At 38.4% G+C, this 15,465-nt stretch overlaps 3 protein-coding genes across 6 annotated transcripts; 2 read left to right on the top strand and 1 right to left on the bottom strand.

Annotated features, from left to right (window-relative positions):
• Positions 1–1,452: 1,452 nt before the first annotated feature.
• LOC113674745 (histamine H2 receptor) lies at positions 1,453–6,979 on the bottom strand. Of its 3 annotated transcripts, none has more exons than XM_027191241.2 (2): positions 6,601–6,979; positions 1,453–4,047 (listed from the first exon to the last, which is right to left on the bottom strand). In XM_027191241.2, exon 2 carries the CDS (start codon positions 3,492–3,494, stop codon positions 2,526–2,528), a length of 969 nt encoding a protein of 322 aa, XP_027047042.2. In that variant the 5' UTR covers positions 3,495–4,047; positions 6,601–6,979; the 3' UTR covers positions 1,453–2,525. The 3 variants fall into 3 exon arrangements, with proteins under 3 accessions (XP_027047042.2, XP_027047041.2, XP_089053996.1); XM_027191240.2 differs by lacking the exon at positions 6,601–6,979 and adding an exon at positions 4,431–4,621; XM_089197870.1 differs by lacking the exon at positions 6,601–6,979 and having other exon boundaries at positions 1,453–3,151; positions 3,338–3,641.
• Positions 6,980–7,369: 390 nt separating this feature from the next.
• LOC113674748 (uncharacterized) lies at positions 7,370–13,564 on the top strand. Of its 2 annotated transcripts, XM_027191243.2 has the most exons (5): positions 7,370–7,473; positions 8,440–8,601; positions 9,095–9,257; positions 12,793–12,831; positions 13,251–13,564. In XM_027191243.2, exons 2-5 carry the CDS (start codon positions 8,452–8,454, stop codon positions 13,478–13,480), a joined length of 582 nt encoding a protein of 193 aa, XP_027047044.2. In that variant the 5' UTR covers positions 7,370–7,473; positions 8,440–8,451; the 3' UTR covers positions 13,481–13,564. The 2 variants fall into 2 exon arrangements, with proteins under 2 accessions (XP_027047044.2, XP_089053997.1); XM_089197871.1 differs by lacking the exon at positions 12,793–12,831.
• On the top strand, positions 9,375–12,581 carry LOC113686228 (uncharacterized). The gene is made up of 2 exons (XM_089197866.1): positions 9,375–10,132; positions 10,265–12,581. The coding sequence occupies exons 1-2, from the start codon at positions 9,787–9,789 to the stop codon at positions 11,989–11,991; spliced, it is 2,073 nt and encodes a 690-aa protein (XP_089053992.1). The 5' UTR covers positions 9,375–9,786; the 3' UTR covers positions 11,992–12,581.
• Positions 13,565–15,465: the final 1,901 nt, after the last annotated feature.

The raw sequence follows: 15,465 nt of genomic DNA, 5'->3' as shown, positions 1-15,465 counted from the left end.
ATACAAAGCTTTCTTCAGTATGAAGAGACTAGCCATAGAGCAAGTACATTATATTCATTAAAATACACTTAAGTACAGTCTTGTTTTGCATACGAAGAGAGCTAATGGGCATACTTAGGCGAAAACCAAGATAAACGTTTGGTAATGTTTTCCTCGTTTATGCAAAACACCATCATGAGTCACAGGAACGAAGGGAAGTCGAAAGCCTGTTGTGTTTCCGCATCAATATTGCCCACTTTCCACTGGAAAACCACCTTGATTTCTATTGGTATACCTTATTACAAATATACACTTTACAGCAGCTGAACCACGCAGGAGTGTAATTTGTAATTAGAGGAAGCGAATTGTAGGCGAAATTAAAATCAGTTCTGTGAAAAATGAAAGATGTTGAAGAGTTTAAGGGCTAAGATTCCACAAAATTCTGGGTGAAAATCAATGGCCCGCTCAGGTGAAAGAGGCGATAATGTAACGATGTTTATTAAAACAATCGTGTCTGCAGGATGATCATTTCTCATGCTAAAGGTCATGTTCACCTCCTCACTTGATCAAACAGATAAAGAACTGATTTTCACCATAAAAAGAAAAATGATTTAAAGGTTGCAAAGAAGACTCCTTTTTTCTCAAAAATGTTTCTGTTGCCTGGCGGCTTTCTTTACGCTCCTAAAGGTAATTGTAGCTGTGTGTTGTTGAACTCATGCCGCAAATTGCGAATAACATTTGCGACAATCATTTAATTTTGAATTTTCAGTATCTCTTAAATTAGCTTTCTCTTAAAAAGCGAAAGCCACTTCATTATTAGCGAATAATTTGTGAGTGATCGTCTCAGATCTTAGAATGTCTTGTCTTAATTTATCACATTCGCAAACGGGTATGATCAAATTCTTGGCCAATAAAAATTCAAGTTGATAATTAGAATATGCCTAATTTTTTGTTGGCTAACTAGATCGTTATTTTACTGCGTCGGTCTCTGGAAATGTTTCTTAAGTAATATGGCTAGTTTTTAAAATTTGGAAACTTACATCTCTGCGGAATTACCTATTTTCTTTCATCCTCTGTTCAAGTGTTTACCATAGCCAAGAAAAGATTGATTATTGTGCAGATGGTGGACGATTTTTTTCCTCTTAAGATGAAAATTTACAAAATAAACGAAATGTGTTCATAGGTAGGCCACAGAATATCTAAGCGAACAAAACATGTGCAGCAACTTAGCATATCGCTCTACCTTCTCTTCGGCTTTACCCAATTCGGTACAGGTAATTTGATGTGCTGTAAACGTGCCAAGAAGAACGTTTCATAGTGATAAAAAAAAAGCTAGACGTGGTTGTTGTAACGAGTTGTCAAGAACCCTCGTTTTCAAACACGAGCCGAAATGATTGATATAGTCGTTTCTTATCTTGTCGATGAATCGGTCAATCGATCAATCCATCAACTTATAGACCTTCAATTGCTAGCTTTGAGGGTTAAATACACACTTGAAGAAATCAAGTTGGTTTGATATAACAATTCAGTCTTAGATATATTTTTAACTATTACTGAATAATAAACAGATGCATCAAAAGAAGCTCAGTTAACGGTTATCTTAGATGTAAGAATAAAGTTTAAATTGGATTGTTTTTCATTGCAATTGTTATTTCACTGTAAATAATCATTGCCACCATTTTCCGATATCTGTCTCTCTATAAAATACACTGTGATGTTACTGATTTAATTTTTTCTTCTTATGTGTATTTCTCGGTAGCTATCCATCTTTGGTTTACTATTCTTACCGGTTTCATGCGCATATTTTGAATCTCGTTGTTTTATCTATCTAACCTTTGCTCCCCTCCCACCATAGTTACATCAAGCGACACACGGGGCAAGAATTCCTTAAACCGATTATGACAACAAGAACAACCGGAATTTTTATCCGGCATGTTTTACTTTTTTATAGGGGTTGGGGTGTTAAAAGATAAGGCTAACATTTCCGTATCTCAAGTCATCATATGGCGAGTAAGCACCACATTAAATCTATTGAACGGATTTCAGCCACTTCGATGATCCATATCGATGTTAATTAAATATCTGCCACTTGTTGATACCAGTTTTCTCGTAAGCATAAAGATAATCATAAAAGTGGAACAGTGTCACATGCTATGTCGTGCTCCTTTTCACGTTTCTCCAAAAAATTGCTAAGTACCATTATATGCAACATCTGGTTGTCAGACAAAACTCACGAATTATGCATCCGCCGAGTTCTGTGAAACTAATTTTTCCAACATAAGTTACATAACTATTGATTTAATGAAAGTGAAAAAATATTCTTGGATTAAGTCATTAAGTGGTGATAGGACTAATTGTTCATGCCCGCGGCGGTCTTGTAACGGGCTGTTTGATTAGTAGTATTTACTAAGTATTTTGGCTGGTTTGGAATCAATTAGTGACAGCGAAACTAGAAAATAACAAATTCTTTTCACACACATACTAGAGTTATCTTAAGGCGGCGTTTGGTTCTGTTTGATGAATTCCAAGCGTTATATTCACAGTTCTCATAGGTCGGTTTCTTTGCCATGTTTTTCATTTTTAAGGTTTTTTACTATCACAGCAACATCAATAACATATGTTGAATCCTGTTTCAGAGTTGACGAAGGAGTTCGGTTAGGAAATCTTTTTTTGATAATGCCCCGGAAGTCGGGTTTGAAGAAAGAGTAGACTATTGGATTGACCGCAGAGCCCAGTGCGACAGTAAACAAAGAGAAATCCAAGAGCCACACTGGCGATAACATTTCCACAGTGTTTCTGTCAGTGATTGCAGAGTCAACGCTGGTCAAGTATAACACTGGCGTCCAACTTAAGAGGAAGGAAATAGATATCAGTGCAAACATCTTGGCAACTTTTGTCTCTGAAGCCATCGTGCTGTTAGAGTTTTTCTTCAGTTTATCTTTGTTGTCCCGTTTGCCTCGCCAGCTGCCGAGACTGCTATCTCGTCGTAACCGCTTGACAATATGCCTAGCTTGCTGAAAGATCTGGTAGTAGGCTATACACACAAATAAATACGGCACAACAACGCCCATACCTTGTAGCATAAACATGTAGATTGCTTGAGCTAGTACACTGTCTTTTGACCCCCAAATGAGAGGAATGATTGACACAAACAAAGGAACAATCCAAGAACCTACAATGAATTTGAAGAAATATCTCCTCATGACGGCATAGTAATTAAAAGGTTTTTTTATAGCCAGGTATCTGTCTAAAGTCACTAAAAACACATTGGCGACCCCCGTAAGCAAAATAGCGCATACGATGTATCCTGTGACAGGGTGCGTTGGCAAAGCAATGTACAAAGGCAAAAGGAGGGCACCTGTGAGTATGTCTGACACTGCAAGGGACACAACGAATCCATTGGTGTAAGTCCTTAGCTTGGGATGTAAATACACCAAGAGGCACACACAGCTGTTAGTAACTACGATCAGCAATGACAGGCAGCCCAACGGGATGGCAATCTCACTTGGCTGCATTAGCGATAGACGTTTCAACTATTGCAAAATTAAAATTCAGTTTATGACTTCAAGCGCTGTCTCCTTTTGATTGTTGGTTGAATGACGCGGCGAAAATTGATCCTGTTCTGTTATTGACCCAGATGTCTGGTTGTAATGTGCAAAACTGTGAGACTTCGCGGGATTTACCTATCGTACCAAATCCACTGTTCAAGGGCTTGGGACGGAACGATATTCAATGACAAGTCAGTTGACAAATTGGATATTCTATCTGTCTCTTTTTGACCGGTAGGTTCGCGTGACATAAAAATTTTATCATTGTGCCCAGAGGCAGTAAATAGCGTGATCAACAAACCGCAAAACACTTTGCCCCTTCAGGTGTCCTTGCTCAGTAACTGAGTGCCACAAACTTATAAGTGCCATTTGTTGTAAAGCCGAGCCAAAACAACTTACATCTCAGCCATGGAGCGATGATTGGATTGCTCGGATATTACTACTTAGATCAAATGTTTGTATACATAAACCTCTTTCATTGTACTTTTACGAAATTAAGTGGACGTCCGGTCAACACTTCCTGTAAAGATGTAAAAGGGTTTTCATCAGTAAAGAGAACATTCTGTTCGTTAGCGTTAATGGTATGCAATACTTAAGGCTGTTATTTAACCATTTTGCTAAAGTACTGCTTGAGGAACGTTGACAACAATGAATTTAACTCAAGGGGAAATAGGTGACTACTGTAAGATAGCTGAATGAAGGAAGCACGATAGAGAACCTTCTAAATAACACCTTATAACACGATTAGCTTTTTTCATGTGTATGAAACAGCTTTAATTAACAAATTATTCTGGTTGCTTTCGCCCAACAGAGGGGTCCAATTTTGGAATGGTACCATCCAGTATAAGGCACAAGTTCAGGATATATACAATTTCATGACTCTGATGAAAAATATATTCCTACTTCTAGTCTTTGATGATTGGCAGACCATAGCTGCTGATTTCCATGATCCAGCACGGAAGCTGTAATTCTTTTGTAATCGTTGCTAATTGCCACGAATCGAAAAAATTATAGTACATGTTTCCTTAATGACGCAGTTGAAAATATTAGAAAAAAGATATGTGTAATGAGGTTAAGATGTTTTGAAGAATTCTAAATATTTATGCCAAATCGGCCCGAGGAATGAAATGATCCTCTCCCAGGTTAGCTTATGTGGGTCTAGGGAATAATTGGCTTTCCTTATGATAATGAATATCTAAAAAGTATTAGGTTTCAAATGCACGCATAAATACCGCACGTGTGTAAGAAGGAAAACCAAATGAAAAATACACCTGAGCTTGCTAAACAGTGGCACTAAACGGTTAGTTGCGGAAATCAAATCCTTTATTTCTATTTGATTCGTGAAACTAATTTACTCAAAGTATCATGCGGCTCATTCGATGTAATATAATAGCGATAAAATGTTCATGACATTTTCAAGACAACGGACTGTTTTGACTTGTTTTTTTTTTTTTCCTTTTTCCGACTCAATTGTTTGACAATTGTAAATCGATGGCACAAGAAAGAAATGCAAGAGAGAAAATAAAAGGAGAAACCTGAGAAGTCAAGTGAAGGCAATCTCGAATTTTTTCCTGCTCCGATATCTTTATCTAAAAGTCCTTGAAAAAAAATGTGTGATTGCTATGTTTGATGCGGGAGGTTTGATAAAAAAAGAAATGCTGTGAAGTTGTGCACGCGTGGGAAGAAGGTAACTAACTTTGTTAATAGTGAATGGTGGAGAGCGCCCTGATTCCACTCAAACCCTCATCCCTCACCACACGATCTTTGTCCAGTTTCCTTTTAACTTTAATCGAAAAAGATGAATACACTGCGCCTTTTGTCTGTCATTAAGTGTTTATGAGCTATATAATGTTAATGAGTAATTTACTCCCACCCAAGTTAAAAGTGTAACTGATAGATAGCGATAGAATAAAGGGTAATCCTTTTATCACTGTGGAAGTTGCAAAGATTTAATGAGATTTAATCACATACTTGTTTAGAAGGTAAAAATTGTATCTGTTTATTTCCAGGAGATGAATCATTTGTGTATACCCCCTATGTATACTGCTTGAGGAGGGAAACATTCAGTCTCAGATATTCTATAACAGGGGTTTGGTTTATAGCATGAAAATCCTGCATAACAAGATATTCCGTTTTCCAAAGCTTGAATGAGAACCGTTTAAGAAATGAAGATTTTGCGCCAGAGTGGTTCCACAAAGATTAAAAGATTACATGGGTCGTGCACTTTGCTTTGTCTTCAATCATTGAACACTGATTTTTTTCACGAGAAACTGGCAAAAAGAATTTTTCAAGCTCTTTGTGACTCACTACTTTTCCTGTTTGGACAAAAAATTCGATCGCAGCAAAAAAAGCACAATAAATAGCGGACTGAAATTTTCGAAAGAGGAACGTGCTCTGACAGCTTGAAAGCTCCAAAGGTAATAAGGTAATGTCAGCTAAGCCACTCAAACACACCGAAAAAAGATAACAGATTGAATATTTTCACAAAGCATAAAGTGGACGATGTGATTTAAGGCACGGGTGCGCTATCCTCACAAGTGACGCGCCATTGTTTTCAAAGAGGATTGAGCCACTTGACTAATGCATGTTAAGCACGACGAGTATTGACAATGGCGTCTTCTCATATTAGCATTTGTTGCGCATTAGTAGTTAAAGATTCAAGTTACTCGTTAGAAAATAGACAAAAAAAATTGCTCCCTGATAATTGTCTGCTCACTGTTTGACAACAGTGAAACTTTGCAACTTTTGGGTGTATCTAGTAGTCAACTTAATTGTTGCAAGACCGACCTGCCTACAAACACCTCCCCCCTCGAGGCCATCGAACTAGTCTGATAATTATCTGCTCACTGTTGACCGTTTAGCAACTTTATTATGTATTTAGGAGTAAACTCCACAGTTGTAAGAGCTACAAGCTTGCAGAACTCCCCTCAGCATCACTAAACAGGCAGATAGTATGTAAACATCTCCATGACGACCTCTTTCGATTCCAAACGATTCATATATCTATTATCGAAGCAAAGTCTTTGTTCCATTTTAATTTGTCTTTTAAAGGCACCAAAAAAACATAACCAACCTTCTAATGGCTCCAGAGTTGAACTAAACTTTAGAGCTTGATTTTAACGGCTCTATGGTAGCTCCTTAACCCTTCCACTACAATCAGTGAATCGTTTGTATTGATTGACTGGTACGTAATGAGAGACAAGGAAAGTATCAAATTGGGAATGTTTATTCCCATGTTATAAAATTCTCCCTAGCAGGCAACAAAGAAACGAATGGATACCAGCTGGGGGAGTTAAAGTGTAAATCCTGGTACGAGGAGACATGACCGGTTAACTAAGATGTTTGACTTTCTTGCACTTCAAAGGCGCCGTCGCAGAAAACGCTAGAGAAATGAATATCACAGTATCAACAACAGGTCTGATAAACCGAAGTAGAACAAAGCGTTACAGTGAGGAGTAATAACTGCGATACAATTGCAGTTGAAAACCGAAAATTTGATTGATAGGAATTTAATGAGCAAAAAAAACAAAGCTTCAAACTAAATGACATTAGCAGAACGTGTTATTATCGATAATGACAAACATCGGTGCTTTTATATTTTTATTAATTCCTGAAAGCTTGGATTGGGAAGAACATATGCATAAAACTGGTCGAAGAGTGCAGAAAAAAAAGGGAAAGAAATAATGACTATTGTTTAACAGTCGCAAGATTAGGAAAAAAGAAAGATGCTTTTAAAACTTGACATGTATATTTAGCACCAAAGCTGATTCATTACAAGCCAATTTTATTTACTTCTCACACGTCCATGAGTCAACAAAAAACGGAAATTAATTTGAAAGTATGAAAATAAGTATTTTCTAATCTATCAAAGTTCTTAATTCCAGATGGCTTGAACCCCTGTAGAAGGATAAGCTCGGAACGATTCTTGCCACGGCATTTTAAAAAAGTAGGTGTCTTTTATCCAAAATCGTATAACTTCAGCATTGGGTAGTTAGTTAAGACTTGAGTTACTTTTCCTTCGCATTTTTAAAGATTGCTGCTAAAAATTGAAGGTGCGTGTATGGTACCAAAACGATTCTGAAAAGTCCAGCCGTATGCATTTTTTCTCAGTTTCGTGAGTAAACAAAAGAAAAAAGAGCGATATTGATTCAAAATTCTTCAGGGAAAGAGACTGTTTCTTGGGATCTGTAAATTCCAAACACTCGCTTAGGTGGAGGGTATATCCTATTTTCCACTAACTAATTTTGTGGCGTAACGGTGATGAACGTAATAATATAAACTGAGGCACCAAGCGTAGAAATACTAGCTGATTAAATGAACTGCTTCGTCTGTAGTTTGTCACAGTATATCTGTAACATTTCAAGGTCGCCTTTTGGACATCGTTTCAAACCTTATTATTTCCCCCTCTATGTTTTCAAGTTATACCTCAGTAAACTGAACCAAATAAATACTCTGTGGTCACTTTCGGTTGAGACAAAAAAAATTGGTGGAAAAGGAAGGTTAAATAATGTCGCACCTGTTTCTAGTCACGACGGATTGTCGATATTTTGCAAGTGCGCGGAAAAAGTAAACTTTCTCTAGGGTCTACCGCTTAAACTGCTATTTAGGGCTGTATCCTCTAGACAAAGCTAATATAGAGGAACTTAAAAATTTGTTTGTGCAAAATGAAAATAATCTAAGTCCTCAATGATGATCTTAACCTCAAACCTCCCGACTACGTGTCGGATGTTCATCTACTGTTAAGCGAATGAGTCAGTATAAAAATGCTCATGGAATTCAAACGGATCATGCCGACGTTCTTTCCAGATGGCTGGGCCGCGAGTTACGACGTTGGAACGGCTGTAAATCAGATGGTGATCAGCTTTAATAACTTTTGTTTCTCGGCATATTTTTTTATTCTTCTTCTTTTCAGATTCAAGTCAAAATGAAGTGGTTGCTTTGCCTGGCTATTCTTCTTTGCTTGACTTCATTTTCTGATGCATGTGAAAGAGAACTGGTAAAAAACTGCACAAAATCTTATGTGACCCTGTTGGACAAGAAACCAGACGAGGGCTCTCACTGTACGCGCTTAAAGGTAACGTAATAGATGAGTAGGTTTTAAAAATACAGGAATTTACAAAACGTTGCAAATGAGTCGTCTGACTTTAATTCTGTTCACGGAAAATTGCGAAAAAACATTTTTCATGTAAGTTGTCCTTAAAGGTTTATACCTATCACCAGATGTATAAATATTGTCATAAATGCACTTTCATCGCATTGGTTTTGAGGAATTAAACTGAACTAAGAAAGAAAATGTAGATAAAAACTTCTTTCCCAAAACAGGGAAGTAGAACTCGCGTCTTTTTAATAATTTGGCTGTTCACAGATTCATACCATAAGAGTTTATCACGGAAGATATCGTATCCTTATGCTAGCTTGATAATAATAGATTCACTGATAAAATCCCATGGACCTTGTAAAATATAATACTTGCAAATACAGACTTCACAAAATTGTAGCTTTCAAAAGCTGAAGAAACTCATCCACATTACGGATGTTATTATAGTTATACCATTTTACTACTGCAGGAGGTATTTGGCTGCTTTTGGTCAAACAGAGACTGCAAGGGTCAAAACATAAGACGGTGGAGAGGGTGGGTATTAATGGTTGCAACTTTGGAGAAGTTTCTTGACATATGCCCAAGGGACGATCAGCAGCTGCAAAAGTTCTACGAATACCTTCCAGATGACTGTAAGAACATATATATAATGTTGACTGTGGTTCGAAAAAAAGAGTCGTAGTCTATTCTCCTCTTTTTACTTACCCACTTTGCTACATTCCACATCGTGACTAATAATTCGAAGGAGGGTTTAAGGGGGCCCTCTGGTTGAAATTTGGTAAAATTGAAAAATTTTTCGCCCAAATTTTTTTTTGGAAAAATATTTACTTGACTCTATCTAGATTTTGAATATGTTGCTTGTTTTTACATAAATTACTTTGCAGAGTCAAAAAGTGGCCTTCTTTGAACGTTGTTTTTCCGTTGCCATGGTAACCAATTCAAAACAAGAGCCTTTTTCCCGAATTATTTTTGAGGCGTTAACGCTGTTCCACGGTCCTGAGTTTGGAAACAGACCGTAGTTCATTCCAGATTCCTAGAAGTTACTTTTGAGGCCTGGTTACTGAGTTACAAGGAGCTCTAACGAATTTTGTCCAAGTCACTTTTGTTGATCTATGCGTAGCATTTCACAGTTTATTGATTCAGTTTATAAAGGGTTAAATTATGCCGAAGCTAGGGAAAAAGCAGTCTGTTTTAAAGCAGGGAATTTCAAGAAAGCGTAAAGGGTTCAAAGGAGTTCAAAAACAAGCGAAAAGAGCGGCAAGCGCAACGAGCGAACGAAGGGTAAATATCACGTTCGTCGGTGAAGATGACGTGGTAAGCGAAATGATTCCACCGCCTGCAATCCCGGTTTCTGCGCGAAAAATCGGCGCTTGTGCTATTGATACGTCTCTGTGGGATGAAAGTATTCCAGATGATCTGGAAATTGCTGAAGGATATCGCCTGGTATCAATGGAAAGTCTAAGGAAGTTTGTAAACAGAGTACATACACATGGACCATGTGCCTCAGGTGAGCCTGTTGAAATTTTTGCACAGTGTCACTTATTATGCCGGAAAATTTGAAACCAAGTCCATGATCCACTAATTTATCTGGATTTAAACTAGAAAATTAATAGATCGTTTCCTCTAATTTCTCATTTAGGTAAAGTTGAAGTGTTAGAGAGCACTGTAAACAGAATGGGAATAAGCAATTCAGTCTTTGTCAAGTGTGACTGTGGCATGACAGAGTTCCTTGCTACTGGTGATCACCCCTCCAATGATACCACTCCAAGGACAATTCAAGGTAAAGATCTGAACCGACGAATAGTGTATGGCACATTTGAGATGGGAGTTGGAAAAGAGGGAATTGCCAAGCTGTGTGAAATGCTTAATATGCCATTCAGTATTTCGCTCTCAACTTGGTATGAGCACGAAGAGGCACTACTCAAGGCCCACGAGGAGATATTAGAGGAGCAACTAGCCAAAAACAGGGCTGAGGCAAGAATGCAGGCTATACAAGAAGAATGCATCACTGATGCTAATGATCAAATGATAATTAGTATCCCTGTAAGTTTTGATGGCTCCTGGTCAAAACGAGGTTATACTGCCAATCACTGTGTTGGATTTGTTATTTCTGCTGCAACCGGCAAAGTGTTGGACCTTGAAGTTATCTCAAAAACCTGTAGTGTGTGCTCACAAAAGAAGTCAAGTCTGACTGAAGACCAGTTTGAACAGTGGTGCCAGACTCATCATTGTGAAGGCTCTTATAAAGGCTCCAGCTCAAGTATGGAGATGGAATGTGCCAAAAGGATATGGGGAAGAAGTGAGCAGGGCTTTATCAGGTACACATGGATGATTTCTGATGGGGACTCAAAAGCATATAATTCTATATGGAGCATTTATGGTGCCTGTGACACTTGTCACCATTATGAAAATCTACAAAACAATGATCAAGAGTACATTACCTGGAAAGCTTCAGAAGATTTTAAGAAGTGGGAAGAGGATCACCTGGCTGGAACTGCAGGCTGTGACCGGGTCATGAAATTAGACTGCATTGGACACGTTCAAAAGCGACTTGGAAAAGCACTGTATGAATTTCAAAAATCCTCAGTGAAATTGAGTGATGGAAAACCAATGCATGGAAGAAATGGAAGACTGACAAAGGCTGCTATAGAAAAACTGAAAAAGAATTATGGCAAGGCAATTCGTGACAATGTAAAAAGAGAAATTACAACCACTGAAGAGAGGGACCAAGCTGTGCAGACTATGAAAACTGAGATTCTGGCTGGATTGTTCCACTGCTTGAAGCTACCCAATAAAGAAAGGCACCAGTTTTGTCCACCAAATTCATGGTGTAAATACAAGAAAGGGCTCCCTTGCCCTAACAAGCCACACCATCTTGACAAGGTGTTTGAGGAACATCTTTGCAAGATTTATGACAGGCTCACAGATTCTGCCCTTCTTGCAAGGTGCTTGCCTGGCTATACCCAGAATGCTAATAAGTCCATCAACTCCCTGGTATGGAACAAATGTCCCAAACACAAGTGGCATGGCAGAAGGAGAGTGCAGCTGGCTGCTTTGTCAGCTGCCTTACATTTCAGTGGTGGTGCCTCCGCGAAACATGCTATCATGGAGAAGGTTGGGCTCACTGTGAGTGATACTGCCAAAATGGAAACTAGGAGAAGGGATTCAGAGAGAATTAAACAAGCAGAGAAGAGAGTGCAAGATCAGCACAAGAAATACAGAGTTGCCAGGAGACAGGCTAAACAGCATAATGAAGATCTAAGGATTCGTGGCGAGGGTGTAACTTATGCAGCTGGAGCTTTTGGAGAAATAGAACCTTGTAATGGACCCAAAAAGAGGAAAACTACTCAGAAGACCAAAAAATAACTTTAGGGATATTTCTTTTAAAGCAGTTCTACCAACACACTGTGTTTTTATTGTAAAAGCTAACTTGAACCCATGTTTCCATAACATTTCCTTTTAAATCACATTTCCTGCAAATATGGGTTTTTCATGATTATTTGGGTGCCCCCTTAAATTTCTCAGGATGTATTTGTGCTAACAGCTCCGAATTTGCCACAAATATTTGAGACATAGCATACTACAAACCTATTGAGCAAAATTCAGTTTGACTGAAAAGTGTTGAAGTTTTGAGGAGTTAATCTTTTCTTGGAATGAATTTGTTGCCATGGCAACATTAATGATTGAAACCCGATTTTGCTCGATAGGTTTGTAGTGCTTTGTAAGTAGATCCATGATGCTTAAAACCAGCCCAATTGGATGTATTTTGAGCTTTGAATTTGAGGGGGCAGAAGAATAGTTTAAAATGATAGAGTTTTTGTTTTTGTTTATTATTTACTAGGAATAAACAAACCTGGTCAACTTTACTTGTTGGCTGGTAGGTAGGGTCATGTACTTGCCTCCTGCCAATTTTCAGCAGTTTACTATTAATGATTATGATTCTGTGACTGTTCTAGTTATGACCTTCTTTACTGTTGGATTTCAACCAGAGGGCCCCCTTAACAATATCTCGTGCAGTTTTTCTTTTATCTTTCACGATCAATATGGCCTATGTTTTATAACGCCGATTAATGATCTTCCTTATCCCCGTGTGTTTTTTTTTTTGCTTATTTACTCTTCTCACAAATCATTTCCCGTGATTTCCCTTTTCTTACCCTAAACATGTAGCCAAACCAAGACGCATCTATGAGCGGTTAAAGGCGAAACGTAAGTGGCTAATAGGAATTAGAAAAACATTGTAGGAAAGTCTGAATAATATCTACAACTGAATTTTTCTTAAGAAGTGAAACTCATCTTAAAAATGTCGCTCTACCTCTCTATAGTAGAAGGTTTGAACTCGTGCCCCTTCTGCTCATCTAGAGTTAAATGACAAGGTAACGGTTTTAAGATAGTTTACCTTTAACTCCCACGAGTGACCAAGAGAGATTTTCTCCATATGATATCGTTACAACTCAAGCAGAGTAGTGATAGGAATAAAGAGAAATATCAATTAGGGGATTGTTAGTTCTCCCATACCAAATTCACTACGCTCACATCACAAGAATAGTATGGCAGACAGTAAGGAAAATTTCTAATTAGATTAAGCCTTTGATACATGCTCATTTTCACAAATATTACCTTCATAGCTATATCTGCTAAGGACAAGCAGTGCGCAACCCAAATCCACAACTCGTGCAAGAAGCAGTTCGTTGAGCTAGTCCGAAAAAATCATCGCATTTGTGATGATGGTGGCCACTGGCTAAAATGCTATGGGGAAAGCGGTTGTGACGAGGAGTCGGCGATTGTCCGCTACGCAAAGTTTGTTGCAGAGTTGGCACCAAAACTAGTCAGTGACTGTAAGCGGTCTGAGCTGTGAAACCATTTGGGATCAAAAAATTAGCATAACCAGTTGCAAATTAGTATTCATGTTCCCTTATGCAGATTAAAAGTGAAAACTTCATCGTGGATAGTATTTTTTTATCTTTATTTATGTCTACTAAACATTGAGTTAAGTCAATTTGAATCAATCCTCCGAAAGCCGTCTATTACGACGTCTGCTAAGGTCATTATGTATGACCTTTTTCAGTCGGCAGTTAAAATAAGGTTGTTTTAAAAGCACATAGTCCCGGCTAGGTTGTTCATCACAGTCGTTAGCTTTTATCGTTAATCGGAAGAAAACCCTAGTGAATGATACAAGAAACGACTGGAGTTTCTATTGAGGAAAACCTTAAACACATTGGGAGTTTTCACCAACACATTATTGATTTCCTCGGTTTCTACGACTTAGTTTTTGAATTGCACTCAGCTCATTTGCACTCAAGTCGTTCCTGCTGGTAAACTTACCGTTCAAAAGGGACAATTGAAAAGCACTGTGAAAAAATCCAACAACAACTCGACTTGGAGTTACCTTTAAGTTAACTGTTGTGTAGAGACGGAGGGAGGGAGTTAAATGATGAGACGTGCTCTCAGTGATTGGCTTCTTGCAGTATATAACTGAATTAAATCAGATCTATTTATGAAGAAAAACTAAGAGTTCACAGTATTAATATAAGCGGGCACCTGTATGGCGCTTGTTTTCGTGCCAGAACTCTCGCAGACCTCTCGCTGACACACAATGCTTGCCGACTGGAGACACGAGAGTTTCGTCACACGTGTGGCGGTGAAAATGAGAGCGTGCTCGCACGGTAGAATCAACGAAGCCGAAAGTTTTCTAAGTACGTGGAAGGAACCTGGCCTGAACTGTATACAACGGGTGCTATGCACTTGTCCTCCATGATATAGATCTTAGCTTACTTTGTTCGTAAATTTTTGGGAATGACAAGATTGTTTTAAATGAACGGTTCAGGGAAAAATTTCAAAAGCCCAACCAAAAGTTTTTATTCCGGCATTTCTCTGCTTTTGGCTAAACAGAAACTTCAAAGGTGACGGCGGAGAGGACGAGTACTATGATAGTTACAACATTGGAAAAGTTTCTTGATTTGTGTCCTGTAAGAACAAAACAGAACAAAGCAAAACTGATACAACTACTATCCTGCAGATTATAAGAGCACCTTACTTTTTTTGGATAATCTGGCGATTATGATCCACCAAATGATGGTTATATTTCCTCCGTCGTTCTCAAAAATGTTGCACGGCCTAGAAGCGCCAATGAGTACTTGAATACCAAGCGTACGTGGTTAGTAACTAATGAAGTTGCTAATTCACTCCTATCGTCAATAATTTGTTTGCCTATATTGTATCCCGGAACACTGGCCTTAGTTTTGATGTAAAGCTCGAGGACAGATAACTTGCAGAGAAGGCGTAATTTTGGCGGGCGAGTGCTCAGTTATCTTGATGAAATTATAGCTGCCACCTTTGATTTTTTCAGTAGCGGAAGGCTGGAAAGTGAACGAAATTTGTACCGAGGAGTTGAGAGAGAAGGGAGGGGTGGGGCAGCGAATATTCCTTCAGTCTTTCCCCGCCCCCTCCCCCCACCGTTGACTCTAACTCCAAATCAAACGTGGCTGGTTGAATAAACGATCGCAAGTGTCTTAACGGTTGACTCGCCCAAATAAAACGTCTGCATTGCAGGCTAGAGTACAGAACGAAAGTATCGCCACAATATTCAATCTGAAAAAACACAACTGCAGTTTGCGACTTCAAAGGCGAGAATAAGTTTATCATGGACGGTTTTATTCTACTACGGTCATTGTGAATCTTTACACAACCATTCTGTTTGGGTGTGTAAAGATTCACAATGGGATACCTAATACATAAGAGGACGAGTCATCAGCGAACCTTTGCAAAACCAGAAGTAGCTCGTGAATTATACTTTTTTTTGTAGGTTACTTGACTACACACGAGAAGGCTGAATATGCATGA

The sequence above is a fragment of the Pocillopora damicornis genome, chromosome 2 (assembly GCF_964200805.1).
Source record: "Pocillopora damicornis chromosome 2, jaPocDami1.2, whole genome shotgun sequence".
In the NCBI taxonomy this organism is placed as follows: Eukaryota; Metazoa; Cnidaria; class Anthozoa; order Scleractinia; family Pocilloporidae; genus Pocillopora; species Pocillopora damicornis.
This window is presented reverse-complemented; position numbering and strand designations above follow the sequence as displayed.

Coding starts and splice junctions, on each gene's coding strand:
- LOC113674745 (XM_027191241.2), bottom strand. CDS start 3,494: ATGCAGCCAAGTGAGATTGCCATCCCGTTGGGCTGCCTGTCATTGCTG.
- LOC113674748 (XM_027191243.2), top strand. CDS start 8,452: ATGAAGTGGTTGCTTTGCCTGGCTATTCTTCTTTGCTTGACTTCATTT. Junction 8,602..9,094: donor CTCACTGTACGCGCTTAAAG/GTAACGTAATAG, acceptor TTACTACTGCAG/GAGGTATTTGGCTGCTTTTG. Junction 9,258..12,792: donor CGAATACCTTCCAGATGACT/GTAAGAACATAT, acceptor CTAAACATGTAG/CCAAACCAAGACGCATCTAT.
- LOC113686228 (XM_089197866.1), top strand. CDS start 9,787: ATGCCGAAGCTAGGGAAAAAGCAGTCTGTTTTAAAGCAGGGAATTTCA. Junction 10,133..10,264: donor ACATGGACCATGTGCCTCAG/GTGAGCCTGTTG, acceptor TTTCTCATTTAG/GTAAAGTTGAAGTGTTAGAG.